The following is a 20,111-nucleotide window of genomic DNA, read 5'->3' as shown; positions in this document are numbered from 1 at the left end:
GTTTTGAGAACAAAGCCTGTTCCTTAACTGTACTAAATTTAGATACACCTCCATATGATACATAACACCAACTCACTGAGCCTTCATTTCAGTAATCTTGTCAACATACCACCAACCCTTCCTTAAGTAAATCCAAGATTTAACAGGTTTCTCACACAGCCAACAGATAGCTAAGTCTGTTCTCAGAAGCATGGTGGGTAACAATGAAAACACATTCAGGATGGCTTTCCTAATCTAAGTCTGCTGCTTTCCTACTGTTATGGAAAAAGAGCAGAAGAAAATACACACTTTTTTGACTATAATCTGGTGTACATTTAAGGATGTTTGCATGACTGATGATACACTGTATCACTAGCAATTAACAGGAGTTCAAAATGAAGGCAAACAGAAATATGTGTGTATATAATTTTCACCACAGTGTGCTTTATAACTTAAAGAGAGTATCCTAAAAGTAAGTTTCCAAATTTTTCCTGAAGCTGCAAAAGGAAAAATTAAACCATGATAGATTGGTAAAGAAGACAGTATGTAACAGGAACACTCAGCATAAGTGCAAAGTGTTAAGTGAGTTTCAAAATTATGTAAGTACCTTGAGATAGAAACTACTCTAACTGCAACTTTCTGTTGAAAGAGAAGACAGGAGTGAATGCCAAGCATGAAGGGACAAAGAACAGGTTCTAACAGAGTGTTGAAAAACCTGTTACAATTCTCTCTGCCCCACTCTCTCCAAGAAAACAGATTAGTCAAATTCACAGTCTATGCTCTGTTTGTACCTGCATAATCTCATTGTCAAAAAATACTTTTTAAATTATCACATATTAAGAGGTCATACATGCTCATGAATCTACTGCACATGGATAAGCTCAGTCTCAACAGTCTACCAAAGCCAAATTACTGAAAAATTTGATGTATGTTGTTTTGGTGATTTTATTGCAACATCAATAAGCCACAGCATCACAGAGGTATTTTATTTAACCATCTCTTCAATAATTAAAGCTTTTAAACAAAAAGAACCTATTGTGGAAGTTATCCGACACTATGGACCACCTGCTGCACAACTGCTTCATCACCCTTTTGCTCTCCAGCTGCACACTTACACAAATGTTTTAAGGAGCTTGCTCTACTATGCAAGGTGTGCATCAGTAGCTAAAGTAACCAGTTCAGATACTATGATCAACACCTGCAGGCTCTCATGTCTGATAAAGCAGGTGCCAGACAAGGAGTCTGCAAGTTTGCACTACACATTTATGCTCAGTGTAGTATGAAGTTTAGTTTAGTTTCAGTATATCTTACACATATTACCACTGTCTACCAGTTTGTGGTCCCCTTAACTTCCCCCAGGAAGAAGGAAATATAAAACCTTAAAGTATACCTTCAGCAGTTTTTCCTTGGAAATAGGTATATGCACAGCTGTCTAGGGATATGACAACTACCATTTGAGGATTTATATGCTGCACCTCTTACCAGAAGAAGTCTAAAACAATCTCTTGGAAACAACCAGACACCACCGCCTTTGGAATTCTTGTTTACTGACACAAGCTAACTTTATTCTCTCTAGATATTGCAGAAGTTACCAAAATGTTAAAAAGTTACTTACGGTTTTCCCCCAGGAATCCCTGCTAGATTTGGAGGGATTCCAGGTACTCTCATATGAGGAGGAGGATCAAACCCAACCTGACAATGAAAAATGAATTAATCTCACACTTACAATTTCTCATTCAGCAAGACCCTTTTCTTCACCCCCAAGATATTACACATTTAACCAAAATGTGGCTTTTACTATTGGATAAGTATTGGATAAGTCCATGTTCCTTCACAGCAGGGGAAAAACAAGACATTTTCCCTAGACATGCTTCTGTGAGAAGTATTCACATGTGAACATAAAACCAATCATGTATATTAAGCATTCACACCACTGAGCATAATGCAAATACCCCTGTGTTAGCACAGAGCTAGCCCTGGAATTCGAGTCCGTGGTGTGTTGGCATGCAGCCATGCCAGCGTTCTTTAGCTCTGTGACACTAATACGTCCCCATGCAGGCACAGCACGATGCTGGAAACCAGCTTCAGGCCCCAGCCAGAATCTCTGCATGGCTCCACACAGCACTGTGTGAGCACATCAGTTGAGAAATCTCTCACGGAGCTACACCACAGGGTGCAGATAAATTTGTCTACACCTTAAATATACTATGCTCACTTTACGTACTGCAATTCCACTGAACTTTTATATCCTGAATATGTACATCAAATAATCCAAACAGAAATTCTGGACCAAACAGACATAGTTTTTCTTCTAAACACTATACCCAAGTTAAAATTCTTATTGCTTTAGGGAGCATATATGCTATTTACAGTTTCCACATTTTCACATAAAAGCCCTGTTTACCAGTTTGAAAAAAGTAGTCATATCTACAGTAATGAGCAGATGACAAGCTTAAATCTAATCTTGCAAATTTAGAAGTAGGTAAGTTTGTCTATGCATAAAGCTGCCATCAAGTTCATGTCTGCAGAATCAGGCCCCTAGGTATATTATTATAATCAGGCCTCAGCAGCTATAACTACTAGGCTCCATTTTCCATTTACTTACTACACCCACATCAGCAACTATTCTTAACACACCTTATCACAGAGCTCCAAAATATGTACCGACCAACTTCTCATGTTGATTTCCACAAAAAACAAAATACAAGGACAGAAACGTAAATAAAAAGACTTCTACATCCTTCAAGATTAATTTGGTACGTCTGTACAGAACACAAATCTGGTTCAGCAAGAGAAAAGCAGATGTCCACAGCACTGATGAAATACGTTGTTGCTACCAAAACTGCCTTTTCATTTAAAGCGTAAAATAATTTTTTGGCAAAGCACTGATGAAGGTGAAGGAAAAGGGGAACATACATAAATACACCAAGATTCTTTGTTTTCAAGGTGCAAATTTGTTTCTCCAGCCAGGCAGCAAAGTGAAACACACAGCAAAGCTGTCAAGTCTCTGGCACCGTTATAACTTGGGAATTTGATGGTGCTAAATGAAGCATGTAGCTCTTCTCAGTGAACCACAACTCACATGACTGAGATTGCATGCAACGTATGGCCTACCATAGGAGATCTTCCATAGGCAACCACAGCAGCTGCAGCAGCAGCAGCACTCATCTGGGGTGACATATTGTGCAGACTGGCATAGGCTGCCCCTGGACTGGTTAACTCTCCATTCATGCCAGCATGAGGTACCATTCCAAATGGAGCAGGGTACGGTCCTGGTACTGCCAATGGTGTCCGCAAACCTGCAGCTACAGAGTAATGAAATCAAGTAGTTTTATTTATATATTCCTGCATACAGGGAATAAAACAGTCCTTTTTTCCCCCTACAATACCTAACTTCCCCCTCTCACATAGACGCACTGCCAAGAAACATTGCCATAATTTATCAGTACCACCATCTCTTTTCACTCAGTGTAAATAAGATCTACCAAAGTCTGAACTTGCTGATTACTTCTAACAATCTATTCTAGCATTACCTATTTTCATTTCTGTAATATTTCCCTGTTTACGTTAATCTCTCCTTTGCCAAATTAAGCAGTAAAGCTGATAGACATGGTTTACACAGTTCATGTCTGAAGCAACTTGCTGTACCAGCCTGAATAGCAAAAGTAAACTTCCCCCTGCATTTGTCAAGATTTACAGTGTCGCAAATATTCATAGACACAGATGACGTGGCAGAGAAGAGATTGTATTCAGAATAAGTACCAGAAACTTCTGAGAAATCTTTTTATATTGCATTCAGTCTCTGGATTATTTGCAAAAAAGATAAAGACAAAAGTAAACAAAGGAGGATAAGAGACAGAAAGATACTCAAACTCTTGATAATCCAAACATCTGCTTCTCATCAAGCCCTCTCTTGATATCAAGAACAAAGCAATACATTTCGTTAACATTCTCACAGAACTAAACACGTAAAAAAAAGATTAATTTTTGAACCATAAAAACAAGTGAGGTAATGCATTACCAGCTTGGTTAACCAGAGGGTCCATTGTTGGAGGTTTGCCAAGGCCTGGACGAAGTCCTGGAGTTGCACTAGTGCCTGGGGTTGGCACATCACTTCGAGGAGTTGGTGTGCTGGATTTCAGAACAGGCGTGCTGGCTTTTTCATGCTGGTATCATTAAACAAATTAAACGAGTATTATTTTTAATCCAGGCCATATTATACAATTTATCACAACAGCAGCTGGGATGCTGGGCACCTACTACCCAGTCCCTCAGCCAGTTTTCATAAATCCATGCAATACTAACAACATTAACTTGTGAGAAATCCAACCTTTTTGATTGCTGCCAAAATTAAAATAAGAAAAGAAACGTAGAAAGTTACTTTTCATTTTTCCATTGGCATGAAAAATAAAATTCCTGAGATAATTTTTTTTCAGGACAATACAATATGTATCACCAAATTATTTTAGCTTGAAATCATTGTCTCAGTTATTACTGGACACAGCAAATCTAAGTACAACAACAAAATACCACGATAGTTGATAGTATCAAAAAATTGTGACACAAAAGCTACAGAGAATCTGATAAAATTATTAATGATACTGCAGGAAAAGTTTTCAAAGAGTAACAGCTGATTTAGAAGAGTTTAACAAAAGCCTATACAAAAGCCTAACAAAAGTAACTATATATACAGACTGTTAAACCATAAATTATTGCTCAAAGAGAAAATAAACAACGCTTAAGTGACTCATACTTTACTTTGTAATACATTTGCAACTCATTTGACAGAAACGTAGGAAATACAAAAAATCAAAGTGAAACAGAAAATATTGGTGAGGAGGAAAGCTGAATACTACTATAAAGGTCTTGAAAAAGAGTAGTCTACATCAATAGCTTCAAGTGTTTAAAGCCATGTACTTTCTGCCACAAGTAGATGTAGGAGATGGAGAGCTAGACTTTATAAGAAAGAAGATCATTTATCTGGACAACAGACTGCTACCCACCAGACTCATTTCTTTGGATTTGAGGGAAGTGGAACTTCCTGAAGAAGCTGTAGATGCTGGGCTGCTAGAAGCATCTTTCTTCAGCAGGCGGGTTTTATCTATACCGTTTTCACGTGGTGAATGAGTGGGACTTGCCCTTGGGGAAGAAGGATCCTAAAGCAATGGGAAGAACAGCACAGAACTGTGTCACATGTTGGTACACAACACCACTAAGGAGTGTATGGGAAAAAAACTAGAAGAATTTAGGCAGTAAGTTCAAACAACAAGACATTTTGTTATCTCTATAGAAAAAAAGCTGAAGACCCTTCATCAATTTAGAGACGCTAAGTAAATTCATGTAGTAAGCAATCTGGTTTTATTTTACACTACATGTAACCATAAACCATTTCCAAGCATAGAGCTTGCAATCTAAGAACACTGAAGTACAAACTAAGGCAAGCATGCACGACATGTGGTAAGAGCAAGAAAGACCAACAGTAACTGCAGTAAGTGTACAGCTTTTTCCATGTACACTCTCCACGTGCTGCTAGCGACAACAAACATTTCAATAATCTCTTTTAGGCCATACAAACCTTGCTCATCATTATCTTCAGAAGAGATAAAGACACATGCTTTATATGCCATAGTATCTGTCACTTCTTTCTAAATATCATCTGTAATTGCCTCACTACTTAAATCTACAGGAAAAACTGAGATCACCTCTCAGGTGATTATCTTTCTCTCTTCCAGAGGCACTCTCTGCATTTACTTTAACCTAAAATAGCCAGCCCAGCAAGCTACAATACCATCAGAGCTCTGCAGGTTCTCCATGCTCCTCTGGCTCATAATAGCAGCAGGGAGAAAGCAGTCCTCACAAGAGGACACTAAGTCTACTGACTAATTATTGAGCAGTGTCATTGTAAGTAGGGCTTCTAAAAGTTTTACTAAAATCCCTAGTTGGGTATGGATTTTTCTACTTGGCTGACATCATTTGGACACTTGGGAGCTGCTGAAGACACTTCTCTGTCAGCTTCTCATCCTTGTGCTTTCCACAGAGTAGAAGAACTTGCTACCATATTCAACCTTCCTAAATCTCTTTGTTCTGTGAAATAAAAGATGAAGAAAGCGGAAGGCCCATCCCTTCACCTTGATGCCACTGACAAATCTCTGTCCTGGAGAAAAAAAAATGGCTACAACCTCTGGAAAATTTTGTGAACTGACTGACCTAATTTTGACTTCAGCTGACTTCATTCTAAAAAACAAACATTTTTGAAAAATGTTGTCTTTAGCATAGGATGTTAAAATACTAGTAATTTTTAAGGTACCAAAAATGCTTTAATAATACTACTACTATTTAATACAAGGTTAGGTAATGTCTTCCGTTTCATTTGAAGACAGTGATTTGAAAATCTCAGCCCTCTACCTGCATCTCACCACAACTCTCTCCACTACAGAGCAGCTGTGAAGCGTCAGAATGTAACCACAGAGGGAACAGAGCTGGACAAAGCAGCAGAAGGAAAAGCCACAACGGCAACCAGAGGAAGACACAGTAACTGCAGTACTAACAAAAAGGAGAAGTTGTGAATATTTTAACATATCCACACAGAGGATTCTTTCTCTTCTACCATCTAAATGCACTTTTCCTTTAACCTTTGGGCAAATGTCAAGACTACAAAAATGAAAAAAGTTACCTCATTGGATACATCTACAACCAAGTTATCGTCACTCTTGTCCCCATCACTGTCCTATTAAAAATAAATAAATATAGTGTTCATTTCAATTAGTACATTAAGAGCCCAGAGAGAAAGACTACGCATCTACTCAGACATTTTTTTGGTTTTCCTAAACAAAAAACAAGCAGCCTTTTATTATTAGCAACAGGGAAAACAAATGAAAACAGGAACACAGAAACCTTATTTCTGCTTCTATAATAAAACCCAGTAAGGTAGAAGTAGTTGAAAGGTGGTGGTCTCACCAGTGCAAGATGGTCCAAAACACCTTCGTATTACCATATAAACAGTGTTATCACCACTCCTAAAAGAGAAACTCATTCTGTTCATATGCTAATCTTATGTGTTAATCTTATGGAAATTACTGCTTGTGCATACCTAAAAAAACCAACACATCTCAGAAAACTGGAGCTTTTTGGCATTTGTTTGATGAATCGACTTCCTCAAAGTGATAGGACAATTTTCCTTCTTTTCCAGAAATGAAAGCTTTGAGCTGGAAAGTTCTGGGGAAGAAAGAGCTTCAGAAATGCCAAGGCATTTCAACATTTCTGCCTAACAAAACCAAAATACTTTGACATTCCTAAACGGAAATGTTTTGTTGTGGCTTGTCAAGCTGCATTTTGACTGTTTCACATAAATCTGTGTTCACCTGAGCTGCTTTAGCGCCTCACAATAGCTGTTACTCAAGTGCCTCCTGGCCCCTATCTCCAAAATGGGCTGGGATGCCACAGTAGACACATTCTATGACACACAGTGGTCTAGTGATTTGTGCAGTGCACCACCATGGTTCAATCCAGAAGGTGAGGCTTGACTCAAAACCAAAAACAAACAATCAAGTGAATGACAAAACTTAAAATTTTCATGTGGGCAAGTTTGACATTTCCAGTAATAATACTTTCAGTGAAAAAGTTTCTAGGCAAACAAATCAGACATACAAGATTGCTCAAACTGTCCCCCATCTCTTGCTTTCAAAGTGTCTGGGCTACCACACTTAACACTGGTTATTTCCTCTCACTTCAGGCCATAAATGTTTAAAAAAACCCAAAAAATCCCCAAGACCCCAACAGGTAGCTTCAACCTTTCGCTTCTGCTTTAGCAGCTGAATATTGCTCCAAGAAACACCGCAAGCATATTAAGGACCCAAGAGTGCCACTGAAGACAGAAATGGCGGTTCTATTTGCCACTCGGGAACCTGTCCAACCGAAGTATGCAAAAGGAGAAGGAACAGGAAAGCTTCAGCCCCAGTTAACTGCCACCTCTTGAAAAGTATGAAGCACCCAGAAGGCAAGAATAGGTTAGAAAATAGTTGAGCATGTGGGAGCACAGCAGGTGGGACGCTTGTTCACCAAATACCGCCCCTGAGGAGGGCAAAAATAGCCACGGAGCAATGATTATGTGCACTCCATTCACTTTGTCATCTTGAGAAATAGAAATTTACTGGGACTATCAAAGGCATCTCCTATAGGTACTATTAACATCAGAAGACTCTTCTCACTAACAAATCTACAGGCTGAAACTATACAGGTCCTAACACGAAAATTAGTCAGAAGTCAAAAAAAGAAGAAAAAGAAGTTTTGCATCTTATTTCCAAAAGCAACAATTCCTACAGCTCATTTATCTCCTTTCTGACAAAAGCAGGACTACTTCCTTGTCCCTACAAGGGCCTCATCTAAAATAAGCTTCAAATCAGCAGCTCTGTGTTTGCAGAATCAGGGAACCTTTAAAAATAAAGATCTTCTTCCAGATTAGAATAAATATGGAACTTTCAAATATCCTTGCTTCGTTCAATTCTTTATTTTGATGCTGCCTTTATCTGTAAAATCCATTTCAAGCAAACAGCACCACACATTTAAAATGTGGATTAAAACAAACTGCTTCTACAGAGCAATAATATCCTTTTCCATTACTTTCCAGTAGAAATACAAGAAAAACAAGTTAAGCTTTTTCTTCTTTTTTAATATCAAATGTACGTTAAGAATGCTTAATCTTCAAATATTTAAAATGAAAAATGCCCATAGAATATCAAACCCTCAAAACTGAGGGAGTAACATGGTGAAGTTTGCCAAACCCTTCTGTAATCAAACCAAGATTATTAGAAAGTGGTGGAAATACAACTTGCAAAACTGTAACCACAATGTGAAGAAAGGGGAAAGTAACCCCATCTACTGTCAGTAGCTGCAGAGATATCCAATAGCTGCTCAGATATTCTGGGTCCAAGTGGAGAGAAATTACCCTACCAAATATTGAGGAAATTAAGTGGCATCTGATTTTCTCTTGGGTTTCAATAACCAGGAAGTAATTTGTGACTTGATTCATGTAAACCAGACAATTTGCCACATTACTGTTATGTCAAAGAATACCATCTTCTGTCATATTTATATTCTGCTTTTCAGTACTCTTTTACACCCGTCCTGGTCTCTAAGGCCTGTTCAAGTATCATCCTGTGATTTAGATGAGCATTTAGACTTGAAGTTGAAAGCTGTGTGAACCTTCTGAGGTTCACATATGCCACACCGTCATACTGAAGTTGTCTTTTCAAAACCAAGCAACAAGCAAGCTAGTCAAAAATGCAGAACAAAGTGTGAACTTTTTATATTTCCATTTGCTTCCTGTTGAAACTGCTGTATCAACCAAAAGTCAACTTTAGTGAGTTGGTAGAGCCTCATAACACATGCAATTTGCAATGGTAATTATTACTCAACGTGGTAATAGTTTATACCAGAAAAAGGTACTAAACACCCCCAAACCAACAAAATCCTCCATTTCAAACAAACCTGCAGGCTTTAGAGCAGTCCAGAAAGGATCTCTTGCTCAAACTGAGAAATGTCCCAGAACACTTGTGAATCCCAGATGGCTACTCCTGGCTCATTATTCCCTGTTGAGGAGTACTGCTTAACAATAGCCCAAACAATTGAGTCACTGCTCTTCCCACAACATGAATAATGGTCTCTCTGGCACATATATTCATCAGCCATAGGAAACACATTGCCTTGTTCTTCACAGCTCTTTTACTCCTTATACAAGCACAGCATGTGCAAGTAAATTAATCATTTCTTTGACATGGATTTGCTTACATAATGGCTGGAATCCTTATCATCCACCTTTCTCTTTTTGATGTCATTGGTATATTCAGGGCCATTCCTGCGTTTATCTGTGCTTCTGAGACTGTCCGGGACCAACAGAGAATTACTCTGTAAAGACAAAAAACAAGGTCAATCAAAAATTCCTTTCAATATCTCACCATATATGTTTAAAAACTCAAATTTGATGTGATAGATGCTTTAGAAATGTAATACCTACATAGCCTTTCATTCCATTTAATTCAACTCAAAAGTCCTCCAGGCAAACATGTACAGCTTCATGCATTCTAAAGTTGGCTTTTCATTGTTCAACTTATCAAAAGTTTAGTTAACTTGTCGGTCACCACCTATTTAACTAATTAATTCAACTGAATTTATTGTTTAGGAGAAGCAGGCTTGCTGTTTATTCATGAGCAGGTAACAATTATTTTTTTTTTTAATACACAGATCCCATATAATAGAAGAGATTTACTAAATATCATCGGACTGCTCACTTCTAGATCATCATAAATAAATGAGGCTTTGGTACGTCTACACCTGCAGGCATGGATAGATATATGGCAACTTGCCTTTAATTCTTAAAATAACAAATATTTACCAAATAAGGTTATGCAGTAATCATTTGTTAGCTGTGGTAAACTCCAGTTGGATACCTTCAACAAAGGTATTGCAAACAAAGATCAAATATTTTTATTTCCAGCATAACATTCACTACTAGCGTGAAATTAAGGCTAAAGCGTTGTTTAATCAGGCTTGATCTGAAAAACTGAGGCCAACACACACACACAAAAGACAAAAGCAAAGACTAATCTTTTCCTCAAACTACATGGAATGCTTTCATTCATGCTAAGTTATGCTAAGTACAAACTGTTGACCCAAAGAGAAAGGCATTTTAGACATTTTTCAGTCACATGACAATTTGACATGCCTGCGATTCTCATCTCCATCTCCGTTCCAGCTAAAGCATTAAAACGTGTTACAATGAGTTCTTTTAAGTGCAGGATTAGCATATGCAAGAGGGCAATTTGTTCAGTGATGTGTTAATGCTGTGAACAATACTGAATGAGTTGAGAAAAAAAAAAATCTCCTTTCACAAAGACCTGGTAAGCCTAGTTCCCAAAAGCCAAGTACATGCTTACATAAATAAATATACGCTCACATAAATATGTAAGTAAACACGTATTTACACACATACACGTACCTCAGGAGAGAAAAGCCTAATACCTACATATATACTAAGATATAAGTGTAAGCCCTCAAAGGAAATACTGGTATCTACCCAAAAGCCAGAGATATTTACTCTTAATGTATCATGAACATATACTAACAGCCAGTGAACTGTGCACTGAGTGACTTCCCCTTTAGAACCTGAGGACACCATGGCAGTTTTACTCAGGCATTAATGTTTAGTCCCAAGGAGAAGGAAAACAAAACAAGGTACATAAGGCAATCTGAATCCTCTTTTTCCTGCTTCACAAGCTGCACTTTAAAGCCAACTCTAAGCTCTTTTATCCATGACTATTCAAGCTAAACAAATGCCAAGGGGCTTACATAAAGCATATAGGAGGTTCTAATGAAATTCAGTATAAAGAAGCTCAAAATAATGTCTTTACCGAAATGTTTTGCAGCTAAAAGGTGGGTTTGTTGGATCACTGAACTAACTGCCTTGACAAATACAGTCTGAATTTAACCCCTCATCTCCTCCCCGATGCACATAAATTCAGGGATTCACTAGTTTGAAAAACATTAAAACCCATCTTCAACATTTTAATATTGAATCCATCATGCCTGTAGCAGTAGCAACATCTTAAGCAGCAATCTGTTAATTCAAACTTGACCACAGATTTAAGTATTGCATATGTCTTAAGGAGGAAAGTCTTTTAGTTAAGATAACTTCCCTTAACAAAAATAATTTAAAAATAGATATTCTACTATTGAAAAGCTTAGAATAAAACAATGAAGGCAAAAGTAGTAAACTGAATAAACTCAGGTTTTCATTTTAAATTGCCAAAATTAAGGGGCAGCAGCTGGGAAAAATTTAGCAACCCTGCTATCTGAAGTTACTACACAGAAGTGTAGGGAACAGCTTGCAAATTTTGGCATCAAATATGTGTAGCTACAATGGCTGATGGTTTTTTCTGGTTTAAGTTAAAGTCTACCTAGACAATGCTGACAATATTCTGTACAGTTTGTCCTGCAGAATTTCAATACTGTGAAACATACCGAGGAACTCCTACATATACCTAGCTCTCATTGTGTCCTAAATGCCAAATGAATATTATTAGGTTTGATTTTTCCTCAAAAGACCCATGCCTTACTTATCACAAACATAATTGCAATAATAATCTACACTCCTCAAAAGCCTATTCTGCAAAACATCTCCCATATAGTCATTTCTACATGGCCTTTCTCTAGCTTACCACATTCATAAAGCACCGTTCTTTGGAATCAAAGCATTCACGCTAGAATCTGTTGTAGAGCAGCTTATTTCAGAGTAGATATACTGGCAGTTGCAAATAACATCGTGCTGTTACTCTGGCAAAATCTGTCAGTAGACTCAATAATTAGAAAGTTAGGGTTTTGCTTCCCTTAGGAGTACACTGAAGTTCTAACAATTGTGACTAAAATCAGGTAAATTATAACTTTCGATGAAAAAATAGCTTGCTGCTATAACTTACTACCACAATTCAAACCACCGATTCTGTAAGATTTCATTCAACAATATGAATCAATGTAAATAGAGCGTATCATAGATCCAGAACACTAAAAGTAACAAAGGAAATAAATGAAAATAAATTAAAAAATGAAACAAGAACTGGGAAAGAGATGATCATATAAGCCTTGAGCTATTGACATCTCTTGCCAATGTAATGTTAAGGTTCAGGAGAGTGAGAAAAGCCTACCAAAACCCACCTTTCCTCATTTCAGCTCTGGTAGAGTTTATATTTGCTATAAATTCACTATCAAGCATATGGCCAGCTAGAAGACAGCAGCAACTGCTTCACAATGATAAGAGTTCTCCTTATCTTCTCTTAAAAAAAAAAAAAAATCTGTTTAGCTCTTCTACCAGGCCTACTAACATCTGACTTATTTTCAAAAGTAGGACAGGCATTTTTATTTCAGCTATAATGTTTATATAGTTTTTCATAATGCCTCAGAAATTGATCTTCAACAATAATCCATTTGTACAAAAAATGGCAAAAAGATATATACATGCATAGTTCATTTCCTAAAGAGAAACTCCCTGACACTAATTTGTCTTAATTTCAGCAGACTAGATGCATAATTGAGGATAATCCTCGCTTTCAAACTAGTTGAATTTATTAGGGATTTCCAAAGCAACATCTGTAAATCATGAATCAGAACAAATGGTCAAAATCAATCTTACGTAAATGTTTTCTTTTTATTCCGATAATTCAAAATTTATTCACATGAATCCCTTTTTTTCAAATAAATCCTGAAAGAATTTAAAAAGCCTAACGTAGCACCACTTCCTGTCAGAGTTACCAGACTGCATAAGGGCTGTATAACAGGCAACTGGGGATCCTAAAGCAACATTGCTGCCAGCAAAAGTTAAACACTGAAACCACCAGCAGCAAATGTGAAATGAAAACCTAGTCACAATGCACAGAGAAAAGGCAGGTTCCCTATTAGGAATATAACGCACATTATTCAAATGCACTTTTTCGACTCTGTGCTGTTTCCCCATAGGAACTACTTCCAAACCACAAGCATGTGTGCCAGAGGTACAGGCTGAGAGCCCACAGTATCTCATTTAGCCCCAGCACGGACAACTCACTAGAACATACAGAACTGACAATTAACTTTATGCTGATCATTGCAGCAATTAAATAACAGAATTTACATCACATCTGTGCTCATGGTTCAACCACACCTGGTCCCAATTAAGATCTTCTCTAGTGCTGGGGTCCTCATCCCCCCCACACCCCTTTCCCCAAAGACACACACACACTCTGTGCTTGGCCATTCACTGAGTCACTGTACATCCAAACCAACTGCACCCATCTGCCATTACAGCCAGTTATTACAACTGACAACTTGTGCTTGTCCATATCACCAGCCAGGACCGCTGTGTTTATTTAACCACTGCACCGGACTTGTGCTGCTGTACCACACACAAGTGCTATCTACAGATACCCATATGCAGAGAGGAACAAATGCAATCCCTTGCTGAGTGGGCAAAACAGGATCAAGTCTAACTCCTACAACCAAAACATCAGTTGCTCAGCAGTCCCACTGCTCACTGACAGGAATATAGTGGATGATGGAAGAGAGACTAGCCCTTAACCATCCCCCAGAAAGGCACAAGAAGATTGCATACAAAGTTACGCAACTCAAGAATCATTAACTCCCACTTGTTGAATATGTTTCTTGCAAACACACATGTCAACAACCCAAAAGTTGACTTATAAAGTGAGTAGGCTTTGGTTTAAATTACTGGTGATGGAAAGCTACTGACTTCAACCTCTTTTCACCCACGATTTTAAGTTATAATTAGACTAGTATATTCACATTAGGAACAAGCAAATCTAGAAGCCCAAACAGATTTGAATCACTCCACATTGATTCAATTGGGAGACACTAACAGAAACTAAGGCTTCTGTTGATTCCAGTATTTTCTAGCTAATTGTCAGAATCAGCATATCCGTAAAAATTTAGACCAGACCACACCAATCCTCTTGTCCTTCGTCATCAGCATCACGTTGCTTTGCATCAGCTACAAACTAAACTGCAACACAGCTCTTCCATGTGAGCAACTCCTGCTGAGGCTAATTTGTGGTCTGCATCCAAAAAGACTCTAAGATTTGACTTATTTTTAAGTTGACAAGAGACAATAAAAATAAAAGATAACTGATTAAAGAAATTCAAGTTTTTCAATTACACCGGAAAATAATACTTTCTTCACAAAGGCCAAGAAGCATACCTATGCTACACTAAATAATGCCCTACATTTTCATGTAACTCCTTTTTGATTTTGCTCCCCATTTAAAAGAATTAAAACACAAAACAAAAACAGCTTGCATATATCAACCAAAAAGCAGCATTGAATTGCACGTGCCCCCTTCCTCCAATACTGGAAAGGGAAGAATAGGACAGTGAGCTAAGAACACAGAATATTTTTCTGCTGTAACAAAAGAGCATTTGCTTTACAAAACAATAGCAACATTAATGCTTAACAACCAAGGGAAAAAAAAAAAACAACCTTTACGAGTACTTCCTAAGTCTTAGGAAACAAGCTCAATGTTTTTAATGAGGACAAAAGATAAAACACCAAGCTTAATGTAAATCCCAAGCACATAATTAAGTCAGATTTCACTGTCTACAAACTATTACTGATACAGTAGATGCTTCAGAACATTTGCATTTCTGTGCTGACCAAACAGGATACTAGAACAGTGGGAAAACAAGTGATAAATTAACACCTAAGATGAGTTTGAAAAACGTTGCCAGTATGTTCCCTAGATGTAGACATCAAAGTTCTTTTGTACTGATGTCTCCCAAAACATGCTTGAGTTGCAAAACTTGCTTACTTTGTCTGGCGTCATTACCTGCAGCCAGACTGTCACAATAGTAAGGATGCCTGCATTCCCACAATAACACGACCCACTTTTGGATGGTTAGAGCTACATCAGCCAAAACCCACCTGCCGTTAACCATGTAGTCATATAATTTATTTTTAACCAAATAATTTTAGCAGTTCATGTATGAACTATACTATTATTATGAACTTAAATGTTATACATTTCACAAACATGTATTTACAAGAAATGACCTTTCATCTTATTTCCTGAAACTTTAAGTAGTATAAAAAAGAAAAATGTAGCCCTTGCCATTTAAATATAGCAAAAGTAGGTAAAATTGACATTGATTACAGTCAAGAATAATGAAATCACTACATCTTTATAATCTTCTTTATAAATACATGAATCACACTGCATTATGAAATATTTCTAAACTTACGATACATAAAAGCTTGTGGCTGCTTATTTGTCCAAGGAGACTTTAAAAAAATAAAACTACATCTCATTTACAAATTAACATGCTCAATTAATATGCCACAATATGCTTTAACTCAAAGTTATGTCAGAAAACGTCAACTTAAAACCAAATAAACACGCACTAAATTTTAGTATTTCAAACTTGCACATGTAGAACTGCCAAGTTCTACTGATGATACTGGAAGGTCACACCAGACATATTTGATAGAAATCATGCTGTAGAAGTGTATCATGGCTAATTTAGGTCACTAAGAGATAGCATGGGTTTTGGATGATGAAAGCAAGCCTTTATCAGGATTTCTGGCAGCACCACTGCACTTAAAATGTTAGTCTGAAAATCAAACTGATCTTATCTTGGTGACCCAAATATTATAAAGTAATTTGCAAAATAAAAGCCTACTGCTCAGTTGGACCTGCTGGTATGCCTTGTGTGCTTGTAACCAATTTTATATTATCCTTAAAAATATATTTTAAATTAAAAAGAAATCCATTAAAAACACAAGAGAATTAATTAGAGGAGTTCAAAGAGAAAATCATTCCCAGCTGATCATTTTAACCACAGATTTAAACTGGACTATCACTTGAATTATGATTCTTTCCTTGAAGATACCATTTACTGTTAAGCCAAGGTTCTAATGCAACAGTGTACATAAACAGTTTTAAGTTCAAGTTCACCTGCATTCAGCTACCAAAGTTCATTTTAATTATGAAGTACTATTCTCCACTGGGACCAAAAAGAAACTATGGCCATCATAGTGTAGTAACCTGAACTCAATATATCCATACAGCAAAGTTCTTCTATGAAATACAGCCTCAAGATTGTTTAAAGGTTAGTGGTAAACCCAGCATAAAAAAGCCTACATACAGATAATAACCAAGCAATCATGAGTTACACATATGGAGACAGAAGTAACTTCAGCGACAATTTTGTGTACTTTAATTAAATAAAATTGACACATATAGTCAACTAAACAAGTAATATCGCAAATCTCCCACAAAACAAAAGGCTCATTTTATTTTTGACAGCTGTCTTTCCATAGGCAAGAACTATTTGCAGATACAGGATGAATTCAGAGTTGAAATTCACAACACTTGAAGCATCTGATTTTAAACTCAAAAACCCTTTAGCAACGTACATGATGGACAGGGCAGGAGAGGAGGGGAAGACAGCAAAGACAGGGAACATAACCAACGCAAAACAGAAACCCATCACTGCACCGGTGCATGCACAGGGAAACAGACACACACCGCAAGCCTCCTTGCTTAACTCCTAACAGAAGTTGTTGAGAATCCTGCACGTGACTAACCACTCAAAGAAATATGTCCCACTCAATGAAATATATCCTTAATAGGTCTGAGGCTTCAGGAAAACCCAGCTTAAAATTATTTCCACCGTTATCCTGCCATTAATAATGTTAAGAAAGCTGAAATGAATGCTTCTTGCTTAGTAACCTAGAAACAAAAAAGACTGCCACAAAAGATACGCAGTTTCCAGTAAATAATTGTGAAGCCCTAGTATAAAAAACCCCAGTAAAATACAGAACTTTAGTACCCTAAAGATAACTGTCAGACAACTTTTCCTAATTCTTGTCTTTTCTAATTGAGAAAAAGAAGCAAAATAGAGCCCAAATTCACTTATGACATCAACAAGCAGAATTTGCTTTGTTACTTGAAATTACATGAACGTAGCACATCTCCAGCAAATTAATAGACCAGTATCACTCAAAACACAACAGTATAAAAAGCTGTAACAAAATAGTTCTTTGGCTGTTTTCAGATAAGATTGTCTTAGACCAATTCTATTACAGCTTACGTCTAAAGGGAAAAAAAGTATTGATATGGAAGTTATACCTGAAGCACAAATTAAGCAGTACAGACATTAGTACGGCTTAAACAGATTCAGTTGAAGAAACTCCTAGGGCCTAACACCATCATGACACATGAATTTTAAATTTCTCACCTGTTCTGCAACTAATTCCTAAAAATCCTACAGGAAAAATTTTAACTCTGGATTATAATGTTATACTTCTAAGTTGCAGTCAACGTTTGAATTGCAGCTTTCCTCCCACCCCCAATAAGCAAACTAAAGTTAAAGCTTCCTCAAAATCATTCTGCTCAGAAACAAACCTGATTCACACAGTCCTCCAAACAGGTAACTTGGTGTTCTGCATAAACCAAGAAGTATCTTAACAGAAAAATACATGCCCCCAATATCATGAAACTGACTACAAGGAAGATGAAACAAACAGTGCAATGTCTGATTATTACATTATGTAGAAGTGGAAATATTAGCAGGAATTCTGGTACTTACTGTGCCTGGCTCTCTGTCTGCTCCCGCAGTAACCAAGAAACGCACAGACATGCCCGTTCAGACACAGAGACAAGAACAGAAATAAAAAAGGGGGGAAAAAAATTAGAACACAAACCACGAACAGCTTTAAAATGGCTTTTATTTATATAAGTCATTGCACATTCCTAATACAGTGATTTCCTGAAAATTACAGTATTTTGTAAACATGATTTACAGTTTAACCATACACAAAGCCTAGTTTTATTTCATGACAGAATAAATTATTTTCTTTTCAAAAATTAGTCAAGTGCAATTTTGCCCAGTATTTAAGTAATTGAGTACTAGAATTTAAGCCTATGAAACTAAAGTAACAGATGCAATTATCTCAATCTTTTGTTTGAACACATTCACTTTAAACTTTAACTTCTTGTTCCCCCTACCTTCCCACCCACCCATTTAACAACATTACTTTCTTTGAAAAAATTACCCATTATGCAGTTTAACAGTTTTCCACAATATGGTGCAGGCCACTGGTGTTACAACTAAGCATTTACCAGATGTCAAAATGCCCTGCAAACTGCAGAGCAGGTGACACCTAGCGATCCCCTTTTAAAATACTGAAAAATTCCAAGTTGAATTTTGCTTCAGTGGTATATATGCAGACATTTTTAAGTTTGCCAACAGTTTTTTCTCATTCTATATAACTTTAATTCTTTAGAGATGCACGTAATTTGCAGCAATGAGCAAATTTGACAATGTCCTAATCAGGCCTGCCATGCCTCTCACCTCTGTGGTGTTCTGCATCGTGGTGCTTCTTGTCATCTTTTACTGCCAAGTGAGACTGCCCACCCAAAGCACTAGAAAGGGCAAGAAGGCCAGCACTGCTTCCGAGAGGAGGGATTCCTGGAGGCTGAAGTCCTGATGGATGTGGTGTTAGAGGCACTGGAGGTCCATGGCCATGGGAGAGATGTTGAGCCTGCAACTGCTGCTGCTGTTCCCAGCAGTATCGTCATCCCCAGAAGAACAACGCATAGCACATATTTTGGGAAGGAGAAGGGAGAAGTTTGGTTAATTATTGAGAATCAACAGTGGACTTTTTCATTTGTTTGTTTTAAATCTAGCCTCTCCTCTTTGTCCCACCACACTAGACATACTGCATTATATCATGCTGTCTGTGGACAGATCTGCTCATGTCCCATAAACCAGAAAAGGCCAGCTGCATACTCTTCTGCAGCCTGAGGAATAGGTTCAACTGCTGTAGGTTGTTTTGGGCAGCTACTGCCTGCCACAGCACCACCAGTGACAAAAAAACAGCAGCAGCAGGAGGCTTGAATATCTTTCCCTTTCTATAGGAAGGAGTATCACTGCTCTGGGAAAAAAAACAAGTTTCACTGGCAAGACTGATTTAAACACATACACCTCTCTTTCCCTGGTTTCTATTTTGAATACTAAAAAACCTAGAAGACACTGCTCGATTTGATACTTAGTGTAGATAAATTTATATTTTATTCTAGCCAAAGTTTGGGGAAAAAAAATTATTCATGAACTAACACCATGTTTAGGAACCTACTTTGAGCTTAAAATCCAGGTATTCCAGATAGCATCAATAAGGTCATGGAATTCTCAATAAAAAAAAAAATGGTGTTAATGAATTAAAATACCTCCATCTGTTTCAAAAGCAGCATGCAAGATCAATATCATAATGAGTGGACATATAACTCTCTGACCAGTCTGCTAAAATAACCTGTAAGCAAGTTTAGAAACAGAGTCCTTACAATGGAATGACTTCCCCATAGTTTAAATATTAAGATATTTTCTAGTTAAAGCTCTTATGGTTTTATAAATATTTTCCAAGTTCAGCTAACCATTTAACTTATCCAAAAAGCTCAGCATAGATTTATTTAGAAAATTTAGCTTCAAAACTATCTCCAGTTTAGTCATAGCTCCCCTTTAGTCTGCTACAGGTAAACAGATCTTCTGCCTCTTTCCTGCTTTCTTGAGCCTGGGCATATGAAGAGAAGACAGAACAA

At 37.3% G+C, this 20,111-nt stretch overlaps 1 protein-coding gene across 3 annotated transcripts in view; it reads right to left on the bottom strand.

Moving 5' to 3' along the window:
- Positions 1–20,111, bottom strand: part of LOC141918900 (transducin-like enhancer protein 1) — an 85,338-nt gene that overhangs the window by 22,882 nt on the left and 42,345 nt on the right. For 2 of the 3 annotated variants that reach the window (XM_074813838.1, XM_074813839.1), the window contains exons 7-14: positions 18,868–19,072; positions 18,103–18,119; positions 9,766–9,882; positions 6,653–6,706; positions 4,983–5,135; positions 4,001–4,145; positions 3,094–3,284; positions 1,595–1,671 (exon numbers count right to left, since the gene is read on the bottom strand). In XM_074813838.1, the coding sequence (XP_074669939.1) occupies positions 1,595–1,671; positions 3,094–3,284; positions 4,001–4,145; positions 4,983–5,135; positions 6,653–6,706; positions 9,766–9,882; positions 18,103–18,119; positions 18,868–19,072 (959 nt within the window). The remainder of the gene's footprint in view (positions 1–1,594; positions 1,672–3,093; positions 3,285–4,000; positions 4,146–4,982; positions 5,136–6,652; positions 6,707–9,765; positions 9,883–18,102; positions 18,120–18,867; positions 19,073–20,111) is intronic. The other variant, XM_074813840.1, reaches the window with a different exon arrangement.

Source organism: Strix aluco, chromosome Z (genome assembly GCF_031877795.1).
Source record: "Strix aluco isolate bStrAlu1 chromosome Z, bStrAlu1.hap1, whole genome shotgun sequence".
Lineage (NCBI taxonomy): Eukaryota > Metazoa > Chordata > Aves > Strigiformes > Strigidae > Strix > Strix aluco.
This window is presented reverse-complemented; position numbering and strand designations above follow the sequence as displayed.